General features: G+C 40.8%; 1 protein-coding gene across 1 annotated transcript; it reads left to right on the plus strand.

Moving 5' to 3' along the window:
- Positions 1-4,519: 4,519 nt before the first annotated feature.
- PRODH2 (proline dehydrogenase 2) lies at positions 4,520-17,339 on the plus strand. Its single transcript, XM_087713793.1, has 10 exons — positions 4,520-4,923; positions 5,675-5,868; positions 7,774-7,894; positions 10,556-10,639; positions 10,769-10,849; positions 13,424-13,570; positions 14,557-14,723; positions 14,888-14,998; positions 16,796-16,884; positions 16,985-17,339. The coding sequence occupies exons 1-10, from the start codon at positions 4,672-4,674 to the stop codon at positions 17,152-17,154; spliced, it is 1,416 nt and encodes a 471-aa protein (XP_087569919.1). The 5' UTR covers positions 4,520-4,671; the 3' UTR covers positions 17,155-17,339.
- Positions 17,340-19,361: the final 2,022 nt, after the last annotated feature.

Here is a 19,361-nt window from a genome sequence, read left to right on the forward strand (position 1 = left end):
CCGAGAGTTTCCAATAAGTGCCAAAAGAATTCTAGAACATCTGTGGAGAGTCAGGCACTTGGGATAGTGTGTTTTCTTAATGGACAATCACCCCCCCCACCCCCAAGAAAGCATCCTGATAATGGGGTGCTCCTTTAGCTCTTGATGGTGAGTGTATAACATTTACCGTATTTTTCAGAGTATAAGATGCACCTTTTCCCCCCAAAAAAGGGAAAATGTCGGTGCGATTTATACACTGAATACAGCGTTTTTGGCCTCCCAAAGCCCCGCCCCCTTCACAAACATGGATATGCATAGCCTTTAGTCGGCTTGTAGAGTGGTTCTGGGGGCTGGAGAGGGCAAAAATGAGCATAAAATGGGCTGTGTTTTGCTTGTTTTTGCCCCCCCAACCCCCAAAACCAGTTTACAAGCTGTCTAAAGGCTATGCATGCCCTTCTTTTGGCAAAAAAATGGGCCCTGTTTTTGGTTTTTTTGCTTGTTTTTGCACCCCAGCCCCCAGGAGCACTTTGCAGGCCTCTCAAACACTGCATGCTCTGTTTTTCACCAAAAAAAAAAAAAAATGAGGCGTGCAGAGGGTTTGGGAGGTCTGCAGTGTGCAAAAACTTATTTTAAATTTACCTCTTCAAAATCTTGGTGCGTCTTATACTTTGAAACATACGGTAGTTTTAACTGCCTTGGGAGGGAAGTAGTTCGTTCACACATTGGGATTGTGACATCTGGAATCTTTAACCAACATGGATATTAAGATCGACAACACTGAACTGCAGCTCCAGTATACTTGAGAGAATAGGTTTAGAAAAATGTCAGCTATAAACTCAACATCTCACTAAGTCAAAACTCAACCGATTTCATGTGTAATTTGAATTTTATTGCCTTGGGGCCATTTGAGTCTTTTGCCCACCGAATGGCCACTTCCTTAGCTGGCATGAGATCCTGGCATTCACACATAGCCATAGAGCACGGGTGTCAAACTCAATCGCATCACGTGACACATAACATTTTTGCCTTTGCGGAACCAGGGGGTGTGGCCTGTGCGTGATATATCTGGCTCGCATCCGTCAGTTTGACACCTGCCCTAGAGTCCCAAAATCATATTCTTCCCTCTAATTTTGCCCCATTTTCAAGGTTCTCTGCTTTTTCAAAACAAGATGTCCTTCTAATTTTTTCAAGTAATGGTTACTGAGTGATGGGTGTGGTTTTTTTGTATAATTTTATTAAAGAATTTAAAACCTGTAAATTGATACAAACTAAGAAAAAAAAATAAAAGCTAAAAGTGCAAGAAATAAAAGATACAAAGAAGTATCTTCTAAAATTTACAATAGTTTTAAGTACAATGATAAATTTACCTCTTACTGGTTGCAATATAATTCTTTCTATATTCTAATTATCAGAATCATTAATCATATGTTCATTTCACATACCAATAAACACATATTGTCTTTTCTTTAATCAAAAAATTGAATATAGCCATCTCAGCAAGTTCTATCACTTCAGCAACCTCCATTGGAAAAATAATGCTGAATGTTTCCATTTTTGGTTGTACATTTTGTTTTCTTATTATGAACAAAAACTAAAAAAGGTGTTTTGAAATGTAGTGATCAGATTCTTTAGGGTTGAATTTCGGGAGTTGAAGTCCATGCATCTTAAAAGTGGCATAAACGCTGGAAAACCCTATTCTAAAGGCAGCATCTTTCTGCTTGCAGCAAGCCTTTCTCATCCTGGTGTTCCTCCAATTCTGTTGACTATTAGTGAGTGAAACATTTTGAATTTGTGTCTTCTGGGTACAAAACAACACTGATCTTGTGGTCTTATTAGAAGTCTTCTGAGCTTGAAAAATTCTAAAATGGTCATGACATTCAGCCCTCTCAATTCCTGGCAAATAGATGGGGAAGAAATGGAGGTGGTGACAGATTTTATTTCCTGGCTTCCAAGATCACCACAGATGGGGATTGCAGCCAATAAATTAAAAGACGCTCCTGGGGAGGAAAACTATAGCAAATCTAGACATCATACTAAAAAGCAGAGACATCACCCTGCCAACAAAATATAGTCAACGCTATGGTTTTCCCAGCTGCAATGTATGGCTGTGAAAGTTGGTCCATAAGTAAGGCTGAGCGCCAAAGAATTGAGGTCTTTGAACTGCGGTGCTGGAGAAGATTCCTGCGAGTCCCTTGGATGATCCAACCAGTCAATCCTAGAGGAGATCAACCCTGACTGCTCTTTAGAAGGCCAGATCCTGAAGATGAAACTCAGAAACTTTGGCCACCTAATGAGAAGGAAGGACTCACTGGAGAAGAGCCTAATGCTGGGAAAGATGGAGGGCAAAAGAAGAAGGGGACGACAGAGAATGAGGTGGCTGGATGGCGTCACTGAAGCAGTAGGTGTGAGCTTAAATGGACTCCAGAGGATGGTAGAAGACAGGAAGGCCTGGAGGAAGGTTGTCCATGGGGTTGCAATGAGTTGGATCGACTTTGCAACAAACAACAAAAAAATGGTCAGTATAGAACATTTCTGGCAAAGTCAAAACAAGCCGTTTCAAACTCAACAGCTATCTCGGGTCCAAAACATTTTAAATTTCAAATGGTTGTATGTGCATTTGACAGTTCCACTTTTGGTTTTCATGGACAATTGAAAAAATGAGACAAATAGCAGATGTTCCATTACATAAAATAGCTATCAACAGAGCATTTTCCGCAGATGGCTAGAGAGGATGACATTGGTTCTTATCTACCATATTTGGAGGACCAATAGTTTGTGGACATTATGGAGTTAAATGGGGGAAAAGGTACAACAGAATTCCAAATGCATAGGATCCAAATTATCATGAGGAGAATAATTGAATCCTTTGATAATAAACAGCAATAGCACTTAAACTTAGCAATAGCAATAGTTAGACTTATATACCGCTTCATAGGGCTTTCAGCCCTCTCTAAGCGGTTTACAGAATCAGCATATTGCCCCCAACAACAATCTGGATCCTCATTTTACCCACCTTGGAAGGATGGAAGGCTGAGTCAACCTTGAGCCTGGTGGGATTTGAACAGCCGAACTGCTGAACTGCAGTCAGCTGAAGTAGCCTGCAGTGCTGCATTTAACCACTGCGCCACCTCAGCTCTTAAATACTGTTTCTACAGCCATTTTAAGTGTTTTATAGAGTCAGCATATTTCCCACAACAATTTGGGTCCTCATTTTACTGACTTTGGAAGGATGGAAAGCTGAGTCGACCTTGAGCCGATCAGGATTGAACTGCTTGTAGTGAGCTGTGTTAGCCTGCAATACTGCATTCTAACCACTGGGCTCTTGATAAACAGAAAAATATGAAAAACATAAATACTTGAGAATCAACTCATATGAAATGTTTTTGATTCTTGGCAATCAAATGACAAGAAATGCTCTGGAATATAGTTTGGCTCTATCTGGAGGAATATCAGTGCTAACTTCCACTCTAAAGAAACTAGAATACAATACAATAGCAGAGTTGAAAGGGACCTTAGAGGTCTTCTAGTCCAACCGCCTGCCTAGGCAGGAAACCCTATACCATTTCAGACAAATAGCTGTCCAACACCTTAAAGACTTCCAGTGTTGGGGCATTCACAACTTCTGGAGGCAAGCTGTTCTACTGATTAATTGTTCTGTCAGAAAATTTCTCTTCAGTTCTAAGTTGCTTCTCTCCTTGATTAGTTTCCACCCATTGCTTCTTGTTAGAACAAGAAGGTGCCTTGAAGAATAGTTTGACTCCCTCTTCTTTATGGCAACCCCTGAGATATTGGAACACTGCTATCATGTCTCCCCTAGTCCTTCTTTTCATTAAACTAGACACATCTAGTTCCTGCAACTGTTCTTCATATGTTTTAGTCTCCAGTCCCCTAATCATCTTTGTTGCTCTTCTCTGCACTCTTTCTAGAGCCTCCACATCTTTTATACATCGTGGCGACCAAAACTGAATGCAGTATTCCAAGTGTGGCCTTACCAAGACATTAAAAAGTGGTATTAACACTTTATATCAACACGTGATCTTGATTCTATCCCTCTGTTAATGTAGCCTAGAACTGTGTTGGTTTTTTTGGCAGCTGCTGCACACTGCTGGCTCATATTTAAATGGTTGTCCACTAGGACTCCAAGATCCCTCTCACAGTTACTACTATTGAGCAAGATACCACCTATACTGTACCTGTGCATTTCGTTGTTCTTTCCTAAATGTAGAACCTTACTCTTTTCACCATTGAATCTCATTTTATTAGATAGTGCCCAATGTTCAGATTTGTCAAGTGCCTTCTAAATCTCACAGGAGCCTTCCCTAATCTGTGGTCTTCAGGTGTTTTGGACTTCACCTTCCATATTCTCCCATCTAATATAATTGCTGGGAATTATAGAAAGTGAACAGATCTGGAAACTACCATGTTGCAGAAAAGAATAGAATAAGCCAATAAGGTTGAAATGCCAGGAATCTTCATGTTAATGAATGACTTCTCCTTAGCAGGTTTTCTGCCCTAGTGAATTGCTTCCCACTTACCCCCAATAATGTGCTGAAACTGCACCTTACTGGGCTGTGTTTGCACTCTTTCCTCCACCCTCCCCATCTTTCCAGCTTGTTCCCATACGCAATGGGATAAACGCCAGATGCTACATTCTCAAAGGTGGCACTGTGCCCTTCAGACTGAGCTGGTGGCATGCTGCATTGTGGGGTTCGTTTCATGCACCGGAGGGTATTAACCCTCTGGAGCCCCCAAGTGACAACCCAGAAATCCTCATCTTCCAAGACAATCCCCGAAACCGCTTCAAAGAAACCCCAACCTTCTTCTAATTCACTGAACCTGGATGATGGGAAGGTTTTCCGCCTCAAGACCAAGTGGGAACTCAGTCGTGGACTGCTGGTCTTCTTTCTCTGTTCTTCTCCATGGCTGGTGCAGAAAGCACCAAAGGTGAGATTTTGACTCCTGATCTAACCCATAACCCATTTTGTCTCAATTGTCATCAATAATCTTGGGTTTCTATGATGTGTGGTTGGAAGGATGTACCAGAAAATAATTTTAATGTTCTTATCAGGAGATCAGTTAAAATGATAAACATGTAACTTGGTTTAAGTTTTGGAAGTCCCCTTGTATCTCCACATGAGCATGACCCTGGAATTTGCCCCCAATGACTTAAACTGAGTGCTCTATTGATTGGGGACGTGATAATAGTTTTTAGAATAAATTGTAATTTGCAGTAATTTGTGCAGAATAAGTCATAAATTATTTGTGACACTTGCACAAACGATTAAACATAGTTGTGACAACTTCTTGCATAGATTGCAGGTTAATAATTGGTGTTAAAGACTAACAAACGGCAATTGGTAGACATTTTTTTTTGGACTAAAGTCCATTGTCCAGATGCACAAATTATATCTTTATTGGAATAAATTATCTGTAGTAATTAATTTGTTAACAGTTAATCTATAGTCCATCTGTTAACTTTTTAGGTGTCTCAAGATGGACTGCACCATTGAGCCTACAAAAATCCAGATAATCACTAGATGGAGGAAAAGGGATGTAGAAAACTCTCTTTGTTTCCATCATCTGGATATTTTTCAGGCCAAATCGGGTAGCTTTACTCAGGGTTCTCTTTCCAAGTAAATACAGCTTCACATCTGGAAATTGCCCGCACAGCCTCTATTTCTCTTTTTCCTCCAAGCTCCTTTCTTTCACTCGGCATATTCTGGGACGTCGCCTCTGGACCTCTGCACTTCGTCTTACTTTGTATGGGCAGTTTGTGGCTGGTGAGACCCACAAAGAGATCAAAGAAACACTGCAAAGACTCCAACACTTGGGGGTCCGGCCTCTCCTTGCTGTCCCCATAGAAGAAGATGTAGGAGAGGAAAAAGAAGGGTAAGGAAGGAAGGGGTGATAGTTAGTCTAGCAGTAGAGCAGTTTTTGAGCAGATGGAAAAAGATAAGGCAAAGTGGTCTGCCAATTCTTGACCAGATGACCACATAATCTTATTTCAATTTTATTACAGATGTGTTTTTCACTACAACCTGAGCTTTAATAGTTGGTTGTGATATAAATAACAATTGAGGTGATAAACATATGTCACTTTAGACACCAATCTTAATCTACCTAACAGTAGAGGTTATTCTAGAAAAAAAAATGGAGAACAGAAAAATTGTACCTAGAAGAATACATATCTGCAGAAAGAGAGTAAATTCAGGGATTGGGAGAACATTTTATGTGATCCTAATTTTGGATTTATTTTAGAATCTTTAGGATTCTGTTTTGGTCATGGCAGCTCCAAATTTTTGTACAGTATAAAGGCATAACATTTTGATTCAAGTTCTTTTTTAAAAAGTTGTACTGGTAGATGTAGGTTTAGGTTTATGTTTAGTAGATTTATATGCCGCCCTTCTCCCAAGTCTTGCCTCTATTCCCCACAATATTTCCGGATATTATAACTATTTTAGTAATAAATAAAGAGTGAATCTCATTTCAGGTGTTATACCATTCTTCAAACATTATCCATCATCATCTCCTGGATTTGCTAACTGGCAGATAATGGTAGATGTTTTCCAATTCATCTGGTGGACATTGGAGTGAGGGAAGGTTTCTTTACAGTACAAAAAAAATTAGCCACCTGGCAGTTTGTGGGTGGTAAATCATTGAGGGGGTGTTTTATGGAGATATGGAGAGCTCACACATCTTCTGAAAAGGTGAAAAGAGTCACACATTTTTGAGCTTAAGAAGGGAAACATGATTCATACATCCTCTTCCGGTGTTTCCAGTATGTATTAAGACCATACAGAGATATCTACAACCTTGGCTTTCTGTTTGAGGAAGTGGTTATCAGTGTTAAGAGTAATTTCTCATACTTTGACTACTGTAAGCTTTGATGTAATGCACAGAACCCTGTTACTCAAAACTAGAAAAAAAATGAGAATAATTAATTTTTTCTGAGTCTAGAGAAAAGAAAGCCCCACAAGTCCAATTGACCAGCTGAATAAAGCCTGTTTTTGGGGGGGCAGGAATATCCTTACCTTCCTCCAGCAATTTTGATTTTTGCTGGGAGATTTGGAAACTCTGTTGAATTTTCCTGGTTAAGTATTACTCATAGTCTCATCATTAATTAATATAAATCACCTCTCTCATTATAAATCAGACTTCCCTACCATGTTTCCTTCTCTAGGTCATAAGGATTCTTCAGAGTTCCTAGTCAGTATACCCCCAAGGACAGTTACTTTGGTTAAGGCATCAGGCTAGAAACTGGGAGACCATGAATTCTAGTTCCACCTTAGGCACAATGCCAGCTGGATGACCTTGAGTCAATCCTTAACTCAGCCCTAAAAAAAGCAAGGCAATGGAAAACCATTTCTGAAATCATTCATTCATTCATTCATTCATTCATTCATTCATTCATTCATTCATTCATTCATTCATTCATTCATTGAATTAATGAATGAAAATGAATGAAATCTTGCCAAAAAAAAAAAACCCTGCAGAAACTTTTCCAGGACAAATAAATAAATAAATCATCAGCAAGATGGCCATGGGTGAACTTTATCTCCCAGAATTCCCCAGTCAGTGTGGGAATTCTGGGGACTGAAGTCCACCCATCTTAAACTTGACACCACCCAAATAGGTGCAATATTCCATCACATACTAGCACAGCAATCATATGAAACCAAATCCAGAGGAAAAGGATGGCATTAGATAGATAAGAGTTGGTGAGCAACCAACAGAAATACCAAAAGCCAGATCTGAAAGGGTTCCAGTGCTACCCTTCTGCTCTCTCCTCACCAGGGAAGGGTGGTATGACAAGAATGCCCACTCCATGATTACCTGCCTGGATCTCTCAGTGGGGGGTGCCCCCAATCCCATGATGCAACTGAAGGTGACAGCCCTGATGGCAGCTGAACTCTGTGTGAGTATTTTGGGATGCCTCAAGCAGTAGCATATTGAGAGCATGGAGTTAGTTTACACTTTGAAGACAATATTAACACAATTAGCTTTGGCGTGCAAACACCAACCCAAGCGGTTGGCATTACCAACTCCTCCCAGCTCCCCACTCCCAGCAAAACAATCTGAAATGAAAGAGAAGCTATGAATACTAGCTACTCCATTGAGCGCTCAGTGCTAAACAGGGTAAGATGATTCCCAAATGTGGATTGGCTGATAGGGCTAATTTCGCCATGCCTGCTGTGTCCCAGTTGGCTGAGGAGGCACTATCACTATTAGGAAGCCAAGACCCTGCTCTTTTGATGGAAGGACGCATGGGATATTACGTATTTCTTTCAAAAAAAGTGGATGGAGGCATAGTATTCGCCCAAAATATGATCTTTGGCTCAGTTACCTTGCCAGCAGAAAGGATTAAGGGCTGAATGGGTTAAGTATATTAAGGCAGTGTTTCTCAACCTTAACAAGTTTAAGACACAAGGATTTCAATTTCCAGAACTGAAATTGACAGGTCCATGTGACAAGTTCGTGTGTCTTAAAATTGACAAACATCATGATGGATTCATTCCTTTTTTAAAACTGGTCAAACTAAATTCAGCACTTCAGGTAAAATAACCCTACAGTCCTCACTTACTGGAACTGTCATTATGTGATATGGTCGTTAAGCAAGTGACCATGATGGACTTAACAATGTCATTTCCCATTCTGTTATTAATTGAATCATTGTGGGTTGTTAAGTGAGACATCACATGACTTGCAATCTTACTGCTGGCTTCTCCTTTGATTCTGCTTGTTGAAAGTCAGCTGTGAAGCGCTTAAATGTCAATCATGTGTCTGTGGGGACATCTGCAATGGTCATAAAAGAGAGAACTGATTGTTGAAGTTATTTTTTTAGCACCATTGTAAGTTTGAATGGCTGCTAAATAAGGCAGTTGATTGGTATTGGTATTGGTATTTTATTATTTGTATGCCGCCCTTCTCCGGGAGGACTCAGGGTGGCGAACAATTCAAAGGGGAAAAAAAAGGGGTAACATAAAAGACAAAATACAGATAATAAAAGTAGACAACAGTCGCACAACCATACATGTCGAGAGGGGAGGGAACTCATCACCCCCAGGCCTGCAGGCAAAGCCAGGTTTTGACGGCTTTTCGGAAGGCCTGGAGAGAGGTGAGGGTCCGAATCCCTGCGGGGAGTTCATTCCAGAGGGCCGGAGCTGCCACAGAGAAGGCCCTCCCCCGGGTAATAGCCAGGTGGCATTGGCTGGTAGATGGCACCCGGAGGAGGCCAACCCTGTGAGATCTAATGGGTCTGTGGGAGGTGATAAGCAAGGTCTGCCTCCAATCCAGCACAGTCAGTTCTCATATAATAACTACCTGAAGCAGACATCGTTCACAAATACAGTGGTATTAAATGCTGGAAAATGGTAGTAAAAAATAATTTTACAATCACTTATGTTCAAATATCTGTGTCTAACAACGTCAGAGAGTCACACTGGAGCTGCTGCAAGAAAGAACTTTTGTATAAATGAGGCACCAGCAACCAGTGGTCATGGTAGGCGCTCCTTAGTGTCATTTTAGTGAGTATTTTGTTCAGTGACCATTTTTCTGGAATAAAATGTGACTATTAAACCATGGCACGACAAAACCGCGCTCAACTTAAGCGCGCCCGATTAAACCGCGTCGCTGACATCATCAACAGGGCGACAACAGCGAGCACGGAGAAAGAAGGGCGCTTTAAATAGCGCTTTGAAAGCAAGCCGATTCAAGTTAAGGTAAGGGTTAGGTTTAGGGTTAGGTTTAGGGTTAGGTTAAGGGTTAGGATTAGGTTTAGCTTTAGGTTTAGCGTTAGGTTTAGGGTTTAGGTTAAGGGTTAGGTTTAGGATTAGGTTTAGGATTAGGTTTAGGGGGGTTAGGTTTAGGTTTAGGGGTTAATTTTAGGTTTAGCGTTTACAGCGTGCTTTTTTCTCCGCGCTGTTATCGCGCTGTGATGACGTCAGCTACACGGTTTTGTCGAGCACCCTTTAGTCGAATGCGGTTTTGTGGTGGAACCCTATTAAACAAGGAGAGGATGTAAGTGTGCTAGATTTCAGCTTATGGGAAGGAGATTTAAGTGAAAAATTTGCAAAGCTATAATACAGGTAATATTCAACAATTTGCTTATTGCCCGGTTTAGTTATTGTTTAGTGAATGGTTGTAACCGTTCAAAATTACAAAGATACTGAAAAAAGTGACTTGCGTTGTTTTTCACATTTACTACCATTGCAACATATCCATAAACAGGTCTCCAAATTTGGGCCCTTGGCAAACGGCTCATATTTATGTCCTGGGATGGTGTGATCACTCTTTGTGACCAGACAAGCAGAGTCAAGAGGAAGACAGATTCACTTAAGAACCATGCTACTAACTTAATAACTGGCAGGAAAGGTTGTAAAATGGGACAAAACTCACTTAACAAATGTCTCAGCAACAGAAGTTTTGGGCTGTCTTGTGGACGTAAATCAGGGGCTACCTATATTTCCTTGACTATAAAAAAAGTCATCATTTTGGTTCCTAATTCTGCAGTATGAGATGAGAATGAGGACAAGTACTCTGATTTTATTTAGCATGGATTTATTCTCTCTCTTCACAGAAAACAATTACCCTCTGTTTACAAAACAAGGAGGGGATATCGGACCTCAGCATCGAAAAAGTCATGGCTGCCATGTCAGGACATGTGAGCAGATCCCATTTCATGTTTTCTTATCTGTTTCCCTGTTTGCTTTGATTCTATCCTTTTCACTCTCTCTATGGACAAAGAATTGTTTTTTAAATGTATATGTTGTCTGTTCTCTTCCATTACCAGGAAGTTGCCTTCAGCTGCTTGTCCCAAGAAGAAAACCAGCATTTCCAAAAATCATTGAGGCGCCTGAATTCTGTAGCACAGGTACCAAACCAACTAAAGTTTCACCCATGACATTTACATTGGTTTAGGCCATGAAGTTATGAAAATATAACTCGTTCTGACAACAGTATTAAAGCTTGATGAGCTGTGGTGGTGCAGTGGTTAGAATGCAGTACTACAGGCCACTTCTGCTAACTGTAGTTTGGTAGTTTGATTCTCACCAGCTCAAGGTTGATTCAGCCTTTCATTCTTCCGAGGTTGGTAAAATGAGAAGCCAGATTATTAGGCGCAATATGCTGACTCTGTAACTGCTTAGAGAGAGCTGTGAATTAGTATATAAGTCTAAGTGCTATTGCTATTAAATTGCAAAGTCATAACCTGAGTTGTCAACAACAGATCCAATACTGAAGCCCAATAATTGGGTTGTGCCCAGTTGATTGTTTTAACTCAGCTGTTGTCCTTTGGACAGAGGCTTATATGTTCCTTGCCAAACATTAACAATCAAAATCAATCTTAGCCTTACAATTAGATGGAACGAGCTTCCATAGTGGCATTTTAAAAATGGCAACCACAACATCATGTTCAGTCCTGTCCCTTCAGTATGTATGTTGCAGTTGATTTTTTTGAATCCCTTTGCTCTTCTCTCTTTTGTGCAAGAGGCTAAAAAAAACAAAACTTGTTTATCCTGATTTCACTGATTGAGAAAGGTGATTGTGACCTTTTCAGTAGCCAGAATTTTTCAGTTGTGGGATAATGGCCCTATTCCATTCCTTGACGTGCCAGGTGTCAGCTTTCCCAAGATCATACAAAAACCCAGATTCAGAAACAAGACAAAAAAAGTTGGTAATATTTTGAATGCACAGAAGAATAGAATAGAACAGAACAGAATAGAACAGAACAGAACAGAATATAATTTTTTATTCGCCAAGTGTCATTAGACACACAAGGAATTTGTCTTTGGTGCATATGTTCTCAGCGTCCATAAAAAGACAATATACATTTGTCAAGAATCATAAGGTACTTAATGATAGTCATAGGGTACAAATAAGCAATCAGGAAACAATCAGTATCAATTTAAATCATAAGAATACAAGCAACTAAGTTACAGTCCTGCAGTCATAAGTAGGAAAAGATGGGTGATAGGAATGATGAGAGGACTAATAGTAATAGTAATGCAGCCTTACTGAATGGTTTGACAGTGGTGAGGGAATTATTTGTTTAGCAGAGTGATGGCGTTTGGGGAAAAAAACTGTTCTTGTGTCTAGTTGTTTTGGTGAGCAGTGCTCTATAGGGGTGTTTTGAGGGTAGGAGTTGAAACAATTTATGTCCAGGATGTGAGGAGTCTGTAAATATTTTCATGGGTCTCTTTTTGACTCATGCAGTGTACAGGTCCTCAATGGAAGGCAGGCTGGCAGTAATAGTTCTGTAATTCAGTAATTCTGCAGTTCTGATTATCTTCTGAAGTCTGTGTCTGTCTTGTTAGGTTTCAGAACCAAACCAGACAGTTATAGAGGTGCAGATGACAGACTCAATAATTCCTCCGTAGAATCACAAAGGATTGCAGTTGCAATGAGAAATTAGAGAACTTCTGGTGTGAATAGGATGAGACGTATGGCTGATATGGGCCCTTTCCTCACTATTGAATTCTTTCTCATTCTTGAATCAGCAAAGAGCTTTCCAGCATAAAATTTGCTCTCCCCGTTGGTGATCTTTATCCTGCATCTACCACCTTTTCTTTGTGTTGCTGCCACATATCTTGATGACATAGGTGTAAGTTGTGTGAAGGAAAATAGTTGGTGTTGCCCTCCTGTTTTCTGAATGTCATCAGCTGGTGGGAAACCATCCAGAAATCAGGATGGACTGGATTAAACTTGGGGATATAGCAAGGTTTCACATATGTTAAAGAAGGGAACCGCATAGGAAAAGATGCAGAGATGGCTGCTTTTTTCAGCATGGAGAAGAAGAAGAAATACTACTATCCAGTCTAGCCAGAATGGCCAATGTCATTCTGACAGCTGCAATCCAAAATATTTGCAGGGCATACCAGTAATTACCTGTCTGTGTTTTAGACATTAGCAGGTTTACCAGATAATCAAATATACCTTTTGCAATTACCTAGCAAGCAGAAATAAGTAAAGGAAAACTAGGTAAGATCAAGAATACTGTACTTGGGATGCATAAAACCAGATTACCATTAGATGGGAGCAAAGAGACAACTTTTTTGTAGCTTTGTCAGAAACAAAGATGAAAGTCCCCTACCAAAATATAGCCCAGGTTTTAACCAAGTGCATTTAGAAATTCTAAACTCTTCTTACACTACAGATTTGATTCTTTTGGCTGCTGCTTGAAAATATCCATCTGCAACATAATGTTCCACATCGCTATAGTTGGGAGAAAATGCCTTACAGAGGTCTATTTTCTCTGTTGGAGTTTGCAAAGGAACCTTCAGGAATCTGTGGTTCTTTACTATACAATAGCATATTCTTCAATCTCAGTAGGTTTCTGGGGGATTGAATGGAACTAAATAAAATCTTCAGCAACCCCAGTATTTGAAGGCAGGATAATCAATCATATGTCTTCTGTATGAATCATGTGGCCTTTCTTCTCTCCATATAGTATGCTGTAGAAAAAGGAGTCCGGGTTCTGGTAGATGCAGAATATACTTACATCAATCCTGCCTTGACATTAGTCACCATCGCAATGATGGCTACTTGGAACACCCAAAAGCCTTGGATTTGGAATACATATCAAGCATATCTCAAGGTTGGTCTATTCAGGGGTGGGCTGCTACAGGTTCGCCCAGGTTCAGGAGAAACCGTAGCTAACATTATGGTTGCTTCGGAGAACCTCCAAATCCCACCCCAAGCTGACCCCTCCCATCCCTTCCCAAGAGTCTCCACGTGGTTCGTTTTGGATGCGAGGTAAGTGCAGGACTCACACGGAGGCTCGGGGAGGGGGAAAAATGGGCCTCCTGGAAGTTCCGGAAGGCCAGAAACAGGCCCATTTCCAGACTTCCGGAGGCTGGGAGAGGAAGTTTTCACCCTCCCAGAGGCTCAAGGAAAGCCTCCGGAGCCTGGGGAAGGAACCCCCCCCCCCCCGTCCTGGTGCAGGAGGCCAACTAGGCTAACCATGGCCATGCCCACACAGCAGCCGGGCGAGAACCTATTGCTGAAATTTTTGAAGCCCATCCCTGAATCTATTCCAGTGGGTGGGATTCAGCCAGTTCGCACCTATTCGGGAGAACCGGTTAGTAACTTTCTAAGTAGTTCAGAGAATCGATTGTTGGAAGAAATCTCATTTTGTTTTTTTTCCCCCCACTTTACAGGGCTAATCCTGTAAGGAAGGCAGGAAGGAAACATTCTGGTGTTGTTTCTAGCCTAATCTTTATTGACCTGCTTACAGAAACTGCCCTTCCGGTTAACCCTTGTTACATTGTAACAGCTAAGGCGAAGCGCCCATCGACCTGAGTGACCTTGAGTTGGCCATGCCCATCCAGTCACATGGCCACTGAGCCCCACCTACCCAGATGGTCATTAGGGCAGAGAACCAGTTGTTAAATTATTTGAATCCCACCACTGGTCTATTCCTAGAATCTCTCCTCCTTTGTATTTTTTTCATCACACGTCTACCTGGGAATAAAAAAATAATAATGCTCTTTTCATCAGAACAATTAAGTGGTGCTAGGGCAATTTAAAAAAAAGTTCCATAGCAGTTGTTTTGTTTGTTGACCTAGTTAAGTTTTCCTCCAGGACACTTTGGAGCGCCTGAAGCAAGATGTGGCCCTTGCAGGACGCCTGGGGGTATGCTTTGGAGTGAAGCTGGTCCGGGGGGCTTATCTGAACAAAGAACGGAAATTGGCAAAGGAAAAGGGGTACCCTGATCCTGTACAGCCAAGCTGGGAAGCTACCAATGAAAGGTGAGGATTTTTTTTTCTCATTAGAACAGTTCTTTTGTTTTGAGCCTTGGTTATGTCAGGCTGTGTGCTACTTGTAATGATTTCTGTTGAGAATCTCCTCCTGTAGTAACATTCCCTCTCCTACCCCCCCACCCCCCACCCCTTTCATTTTCCTTGGCAAACAGTTACCGCCGTTGTCTGGATTTTGGCTTGGACCAAGTATCTCAAGTCAAGGAGAGATTTGAGATGATTGTGGCTACACACAATGAAGCTTCTGTGACACATGCTGTACAAAGGTATAGTAACGAAAAAGAGGTGAGAGGGGGAAAAGTGTAATAACACATCTACAAATAAAACATCTACAAAAATATATTGAGTGGAAAAGTGCTGAGAAGAGCAATTAAGACAATTAAAGGCCTGGAGACTAAAAACATATGAAGAACGGTTACAGGATTGGGTTTGGCCAGTCTAAAGAAAAGAAGGACTAAGGGGGGACATGTTAGCAGGATCCCAGTATTTGAGAAGCTGCCATAAAGAGGAGGGAGTCAATTTGTTTTTCAAAGCACCAGAGAGCACGACAAGAAACAATGGATGGAAACTAATCAAGGAGAGAAGCAACCTAGAATTAAGGAGAAACTTCTTAACAGTGAGAACAATCAATCAGCGAAATAGCTTGCCTTCAGAAGTTGTGGGTGCTTCATCACTTGAGGTTTTTAAGAAGAGACTGGAGAGTCATTTGACTGAAATGGTATAAGGTCTCCTGCTTGAGCAGGGGGCTGGACCAGAAGGCCTCCAAGGTCCCTTCCAGCTCTATTCTGATTGATTGATTGATTGATTGATTTATGTTGCATGATTCTGTGAACAAGCCCTTTCTACTTCCTTAAATGATTTGTACAAGAAATTGCATGCACAAGTAGCAAACTGAAAAAGTGAAAGCAAAGAGGAAGAGGAGAAATAAGGCAATAAGTTATGAACCCTGAAAAATTTCATTTAGATCACTGGTTCAAGTCATATGCCCTCCACATTTCTAAGCGTCAACCTTGTTTACTCAGTAGTGACATTGCTCAGAATTCTAGGAATTTGTCCATATAGCTGAAGACTGACAAGGCATTCATCTTCCAGGACTTGAGGGGCTGTCACAGAAAGAGGGGATTGACTTATTGTACAAAGCACCAGAACCAATGGGTGGAAATTTGTTAAAGAAAGGTTTAACTTGAAAGTAAGGATACATTTTCTGACAGTGAGAACAATTAATCAATGGAATAGCCGGACTCCCAAGTTGGGGGGTCCTCCATCATTAGATGTTTTGAAAAACAAACTGGACAATCATTTGACCAGGATGGTACACGGTCTCCTGCCTTTAGCAGAAGGTTGGACCAGAAGCAACAAACTTTGCGCTCAAGGATTGACATGTTTTCCAATTTAACACAACTGAGAGGGAAAGGTCAAAATAACCAGAGGCTTAAAAACATTAGTGCACATGTAAAGGCAAGTAAATAGTCATTTGCTCTCCTCAAACGTGTGAGAAATTAGGGCAAAAAAAAAAAATGAAACTGATATTTATGGTTATGTGATTTGCATAAAGTAGCAGAGGGAGCCTAGAGCCCTCAAGATTTTGTTGAGTCACAATTCTCAGAATCTGTCACTTTGGGCCATACAAGCTGAGATACTGAGGGTTGACATTCAGCAACATGAGAATTAGTTTGGTCTAGTAGCGGTTAATGCTCTGACCTAGAAAACAGGAAACTTTGGGTTCTAGGCTAGCCTTAGGCATGAAAGCTGACTGGGTGACTTTGGGCTAGTCACTCTTTCCCAGCCTAACCCACCTTGAAAGATTGCTGTTGTGGGGAAAATAGGAGACAAGTGTATTAGTTCTGTTTGCCATATACCAAACTGGCAGATTTTGGAATACCCATCTCTTTGGTAGAAGCCTTCTAGCTTACATGTCTATAGGGATTCTCTCTCTTCCAGGTCACAGTTGTCCCAAAGGTGCTTTTTCAAGAGCACTTTTGGGACTTCTGGCTTTCAGTTTATGCCATTCTACAATAAATTCATGCCCATCGTTGTGTCTGTGTTTGTTTTATCTTCTTAAGGATGTCAGAGATGGGCATCAACAAAAATGCTGGACCCATTTGCTTTGGGCAGCTGCTGGGTATGTGTGACCAAGTGTCCTTGGCATTAGGTGAGTATTGTTCCATGCTCTTTATGATTTTTTTCATTTCTTCCTGTGATATAATCACCTCCTTTCTCTAATTTGGTTTTCACCCTCCGGCCAAGTATAGGTCAAGCAGGTTTTGCCATCTACAAATCTATCCCCTATGGATCTGTGGAAGAGGTTATCCCTTACCTGATCCGGCGTGCTCACGAGAACCAGAGTGTTCTGCTTGGGATCCGAAAAGAACGGGATCTGCTTCGCACGGAGCTGTGGAGGCGGATTTTAAGGAGGCCCTGATGGAATTTGCATGTACTAAAGACCGTCCCTTTTTTTCTAGAATCATGGTTGCTTCCAAATCAAGATCTAACAGGAGGCTAAGATATTGTGTTATTACATTTGTTCAACTTCCTGTGCTTTCCTACTGGGGTTTCCACTCCTTTTTCTATTGCAGAAGATCCATTTAAAAAAGAAAGATGGAATAAGTATCTAGTGTTTTATTTGTTGTAAGTGTCAAGTCTATACCTGGTTGCCTCAAATTTTCTTAATCACAGTGCTTTAATAATACTTTAAAAAGTATTGATTTTGGAAAGCCTTGATGATCTACTACAGTGGTTCTCAACCTCTTTTTCACCATGGACCCCCTTTAAATATCTTTTGTGCCACACATACCATCATCATGTACCACCAAGACTCAAAATTTAAATCATAACATTTCTTCAAGCCTTCATGGACCACCTGTGATGACATTATAGCCCCCCCCCCCCCGCCGAGTCCATGAACCCAGATTGAGAACCACTGATCTACTCCAAATCCCAGATGGGTTTCTATAGGTTAGTTTATATTAGCTTGGTGTTTTAGCTCCTTCTCTGTTTTCTTCTTCAAAAGAATTTTCAATATTGACTGAAGATTATTTGCTTATAACCAAGTTTACCAGCTAAGGAAACTCTTGGCGATGGCAATCAATTGTGGAGTGCTTGGTGGAGGTTCAGTGCCCTGATACTTTTAAATAAGATTGTAAAGATTAATATTAAGATTGTGCAACTCAACTGCATGTTTCCTTCCTAACAATTACTGTTTACAGTACTGAGTGCCCATCTTAGACATAGCAATTCAGTGTTTGCACCAGAGATGGAAATAGCCTACAAGCATCCATTTCCCACTTTCTAAGGTTGGAATTGAGGTTGAGTTTCAGGTGAATTTTTAATCATCAGTGACACAATCAAGTTCATTGAAAGCAATCCACAACAGAGAAGAAGTGGGAATAATTTGCCTTATCTTTCTGGTCTCCCCATTTTTTTCCAAATGCAAAACTTTCCACAAGTTTTAAAGTGCTATGGAATGCATATTATACCATTTGAGAGAATGCAATTTGTCAAGGCACACCTTGTTCCCTTGTCTTCTTGATTCTAGGATTGACTCAAAATAACAGAATAACTAAGTTGGAAGGAACCTTGGAGATCTTCTAGTCCAACCCCTTGCTTGAGCAGGAGACCTTATATTATTCCAGAAAAGTTGCTGTCCAGTCTCTTCTTAAAAGCCTCCAGTGATGAAGTACCCATAATTTCTGAAGGCAAGCAGTTCCACTGGTTAGTCATTCAGTTAGGAAATTTCTCCTTACTTCTAGTTTGCCTCTCCATCCATTCTCTTTCCTTCTGGTGCTTCAGAAAAAGGTTGTCCCCCTCTTCTTGGTGGCAGCCCCTCAAATATTGCAACACTGCTATCATGTCACCCTTAATCCTTCTTTTCACTACACTAGACATACCCAGTTTCTGCAACCATTCTTCGTATGTTAAAACCTCCAGTCACCTAATCATTTTTGGGCGGACTCCTCATTTTATATCTGCCATCTGATTTTAGCAGATTCCTTGGTCACCCTACACAGTGATGCAATTGCAGTAGAGATTTAATGTGTTGTTATGTTTGACAGCAGCTTTCTGCTGTTTCCTAACTAATGTGTGTTGTAGTTTGAATATGTGTTGACCTGTTTAAGCAAGGCAGAATGAGGCGGGGGGAGAAAGAAGAGGGTTTGCCCTTATATAATGGACTTAATGAATTTTAGGTATTAACAAACTAGATCTCCACACATACAGGCAGCACTAAACTGGATTAAAACCAGCTGTTTTTTTTTCTAAAAATAGTTAAAGACAGTAATCAGGACAAATGGGATTTTTCTCTTGCCAGTGGGCTACAACGAAAAACCGTGATGTAGGAAGAACTGGGTGCCACAGCAGGACTGTATTAAAATTGTGTTGACCAAGTTCCTTTTCTGAAAACCTGTAACTTTGTTTTTTAAAGCTGAGATAAATAGAAGAGTTGAAAGTGGGCTTTGAGGATTCCAATGAAAAAATCCTTCCTTTATTGGGCATCTCTTATTATCTGGGAATGGCTCAGTGAGGTGATGGCTAAGCGTAAAAGCAAGGATTTAGGAGCATTCCTGTTCTAGGGAGAGTCATTACCTTGGCTTACCCTTGATATCATCAGCTTCTCTTCTGGACCTCCCTCAT

This window comes from Thamnophis sirtalis, unplaced genomic scaffold, assembly GCF_051295495.1.
Source record: "Thamnophis sirtalis isolate CommonGarterSnake01/CBP01778 unplaced genomic scaffold, rThaSir2_p1.2 scaffold_4, whole genome shotgun sequence".
NCBI classification, from domain to species: domain Eukaryota; kingdom Metazoa; phylum Chordata; class Lepidosauria; order Squamata; family Natricidae; genus Thamnophis; species Thamnophis sirtalis.

Bases quoted from the DNA above. Each gene is read 5' to 3' on its own strand.
- PRODH2 (XM_087713793.1), top strand. From the start codon at position 4,672: ATGCTGCATTGTGGGGTTCGTTTCATGCACCGGAGGGTATTAACCCTC. The intron at 5,869-7,773 runs GTAAGGAAGGAA...TCTCCTCACCAG, and splicing joins GTAGGAGAGGAAAAAGAAGG to GGAAGGGTGGTATGACAAGA. The intron at 13,571-14,556 runs GTTGGTCTATTC...GTTTTCCTCCAG, and splicing joins CATATCAAGCATATCTCAAG to GACACTTTGGAGCGCCTGAA.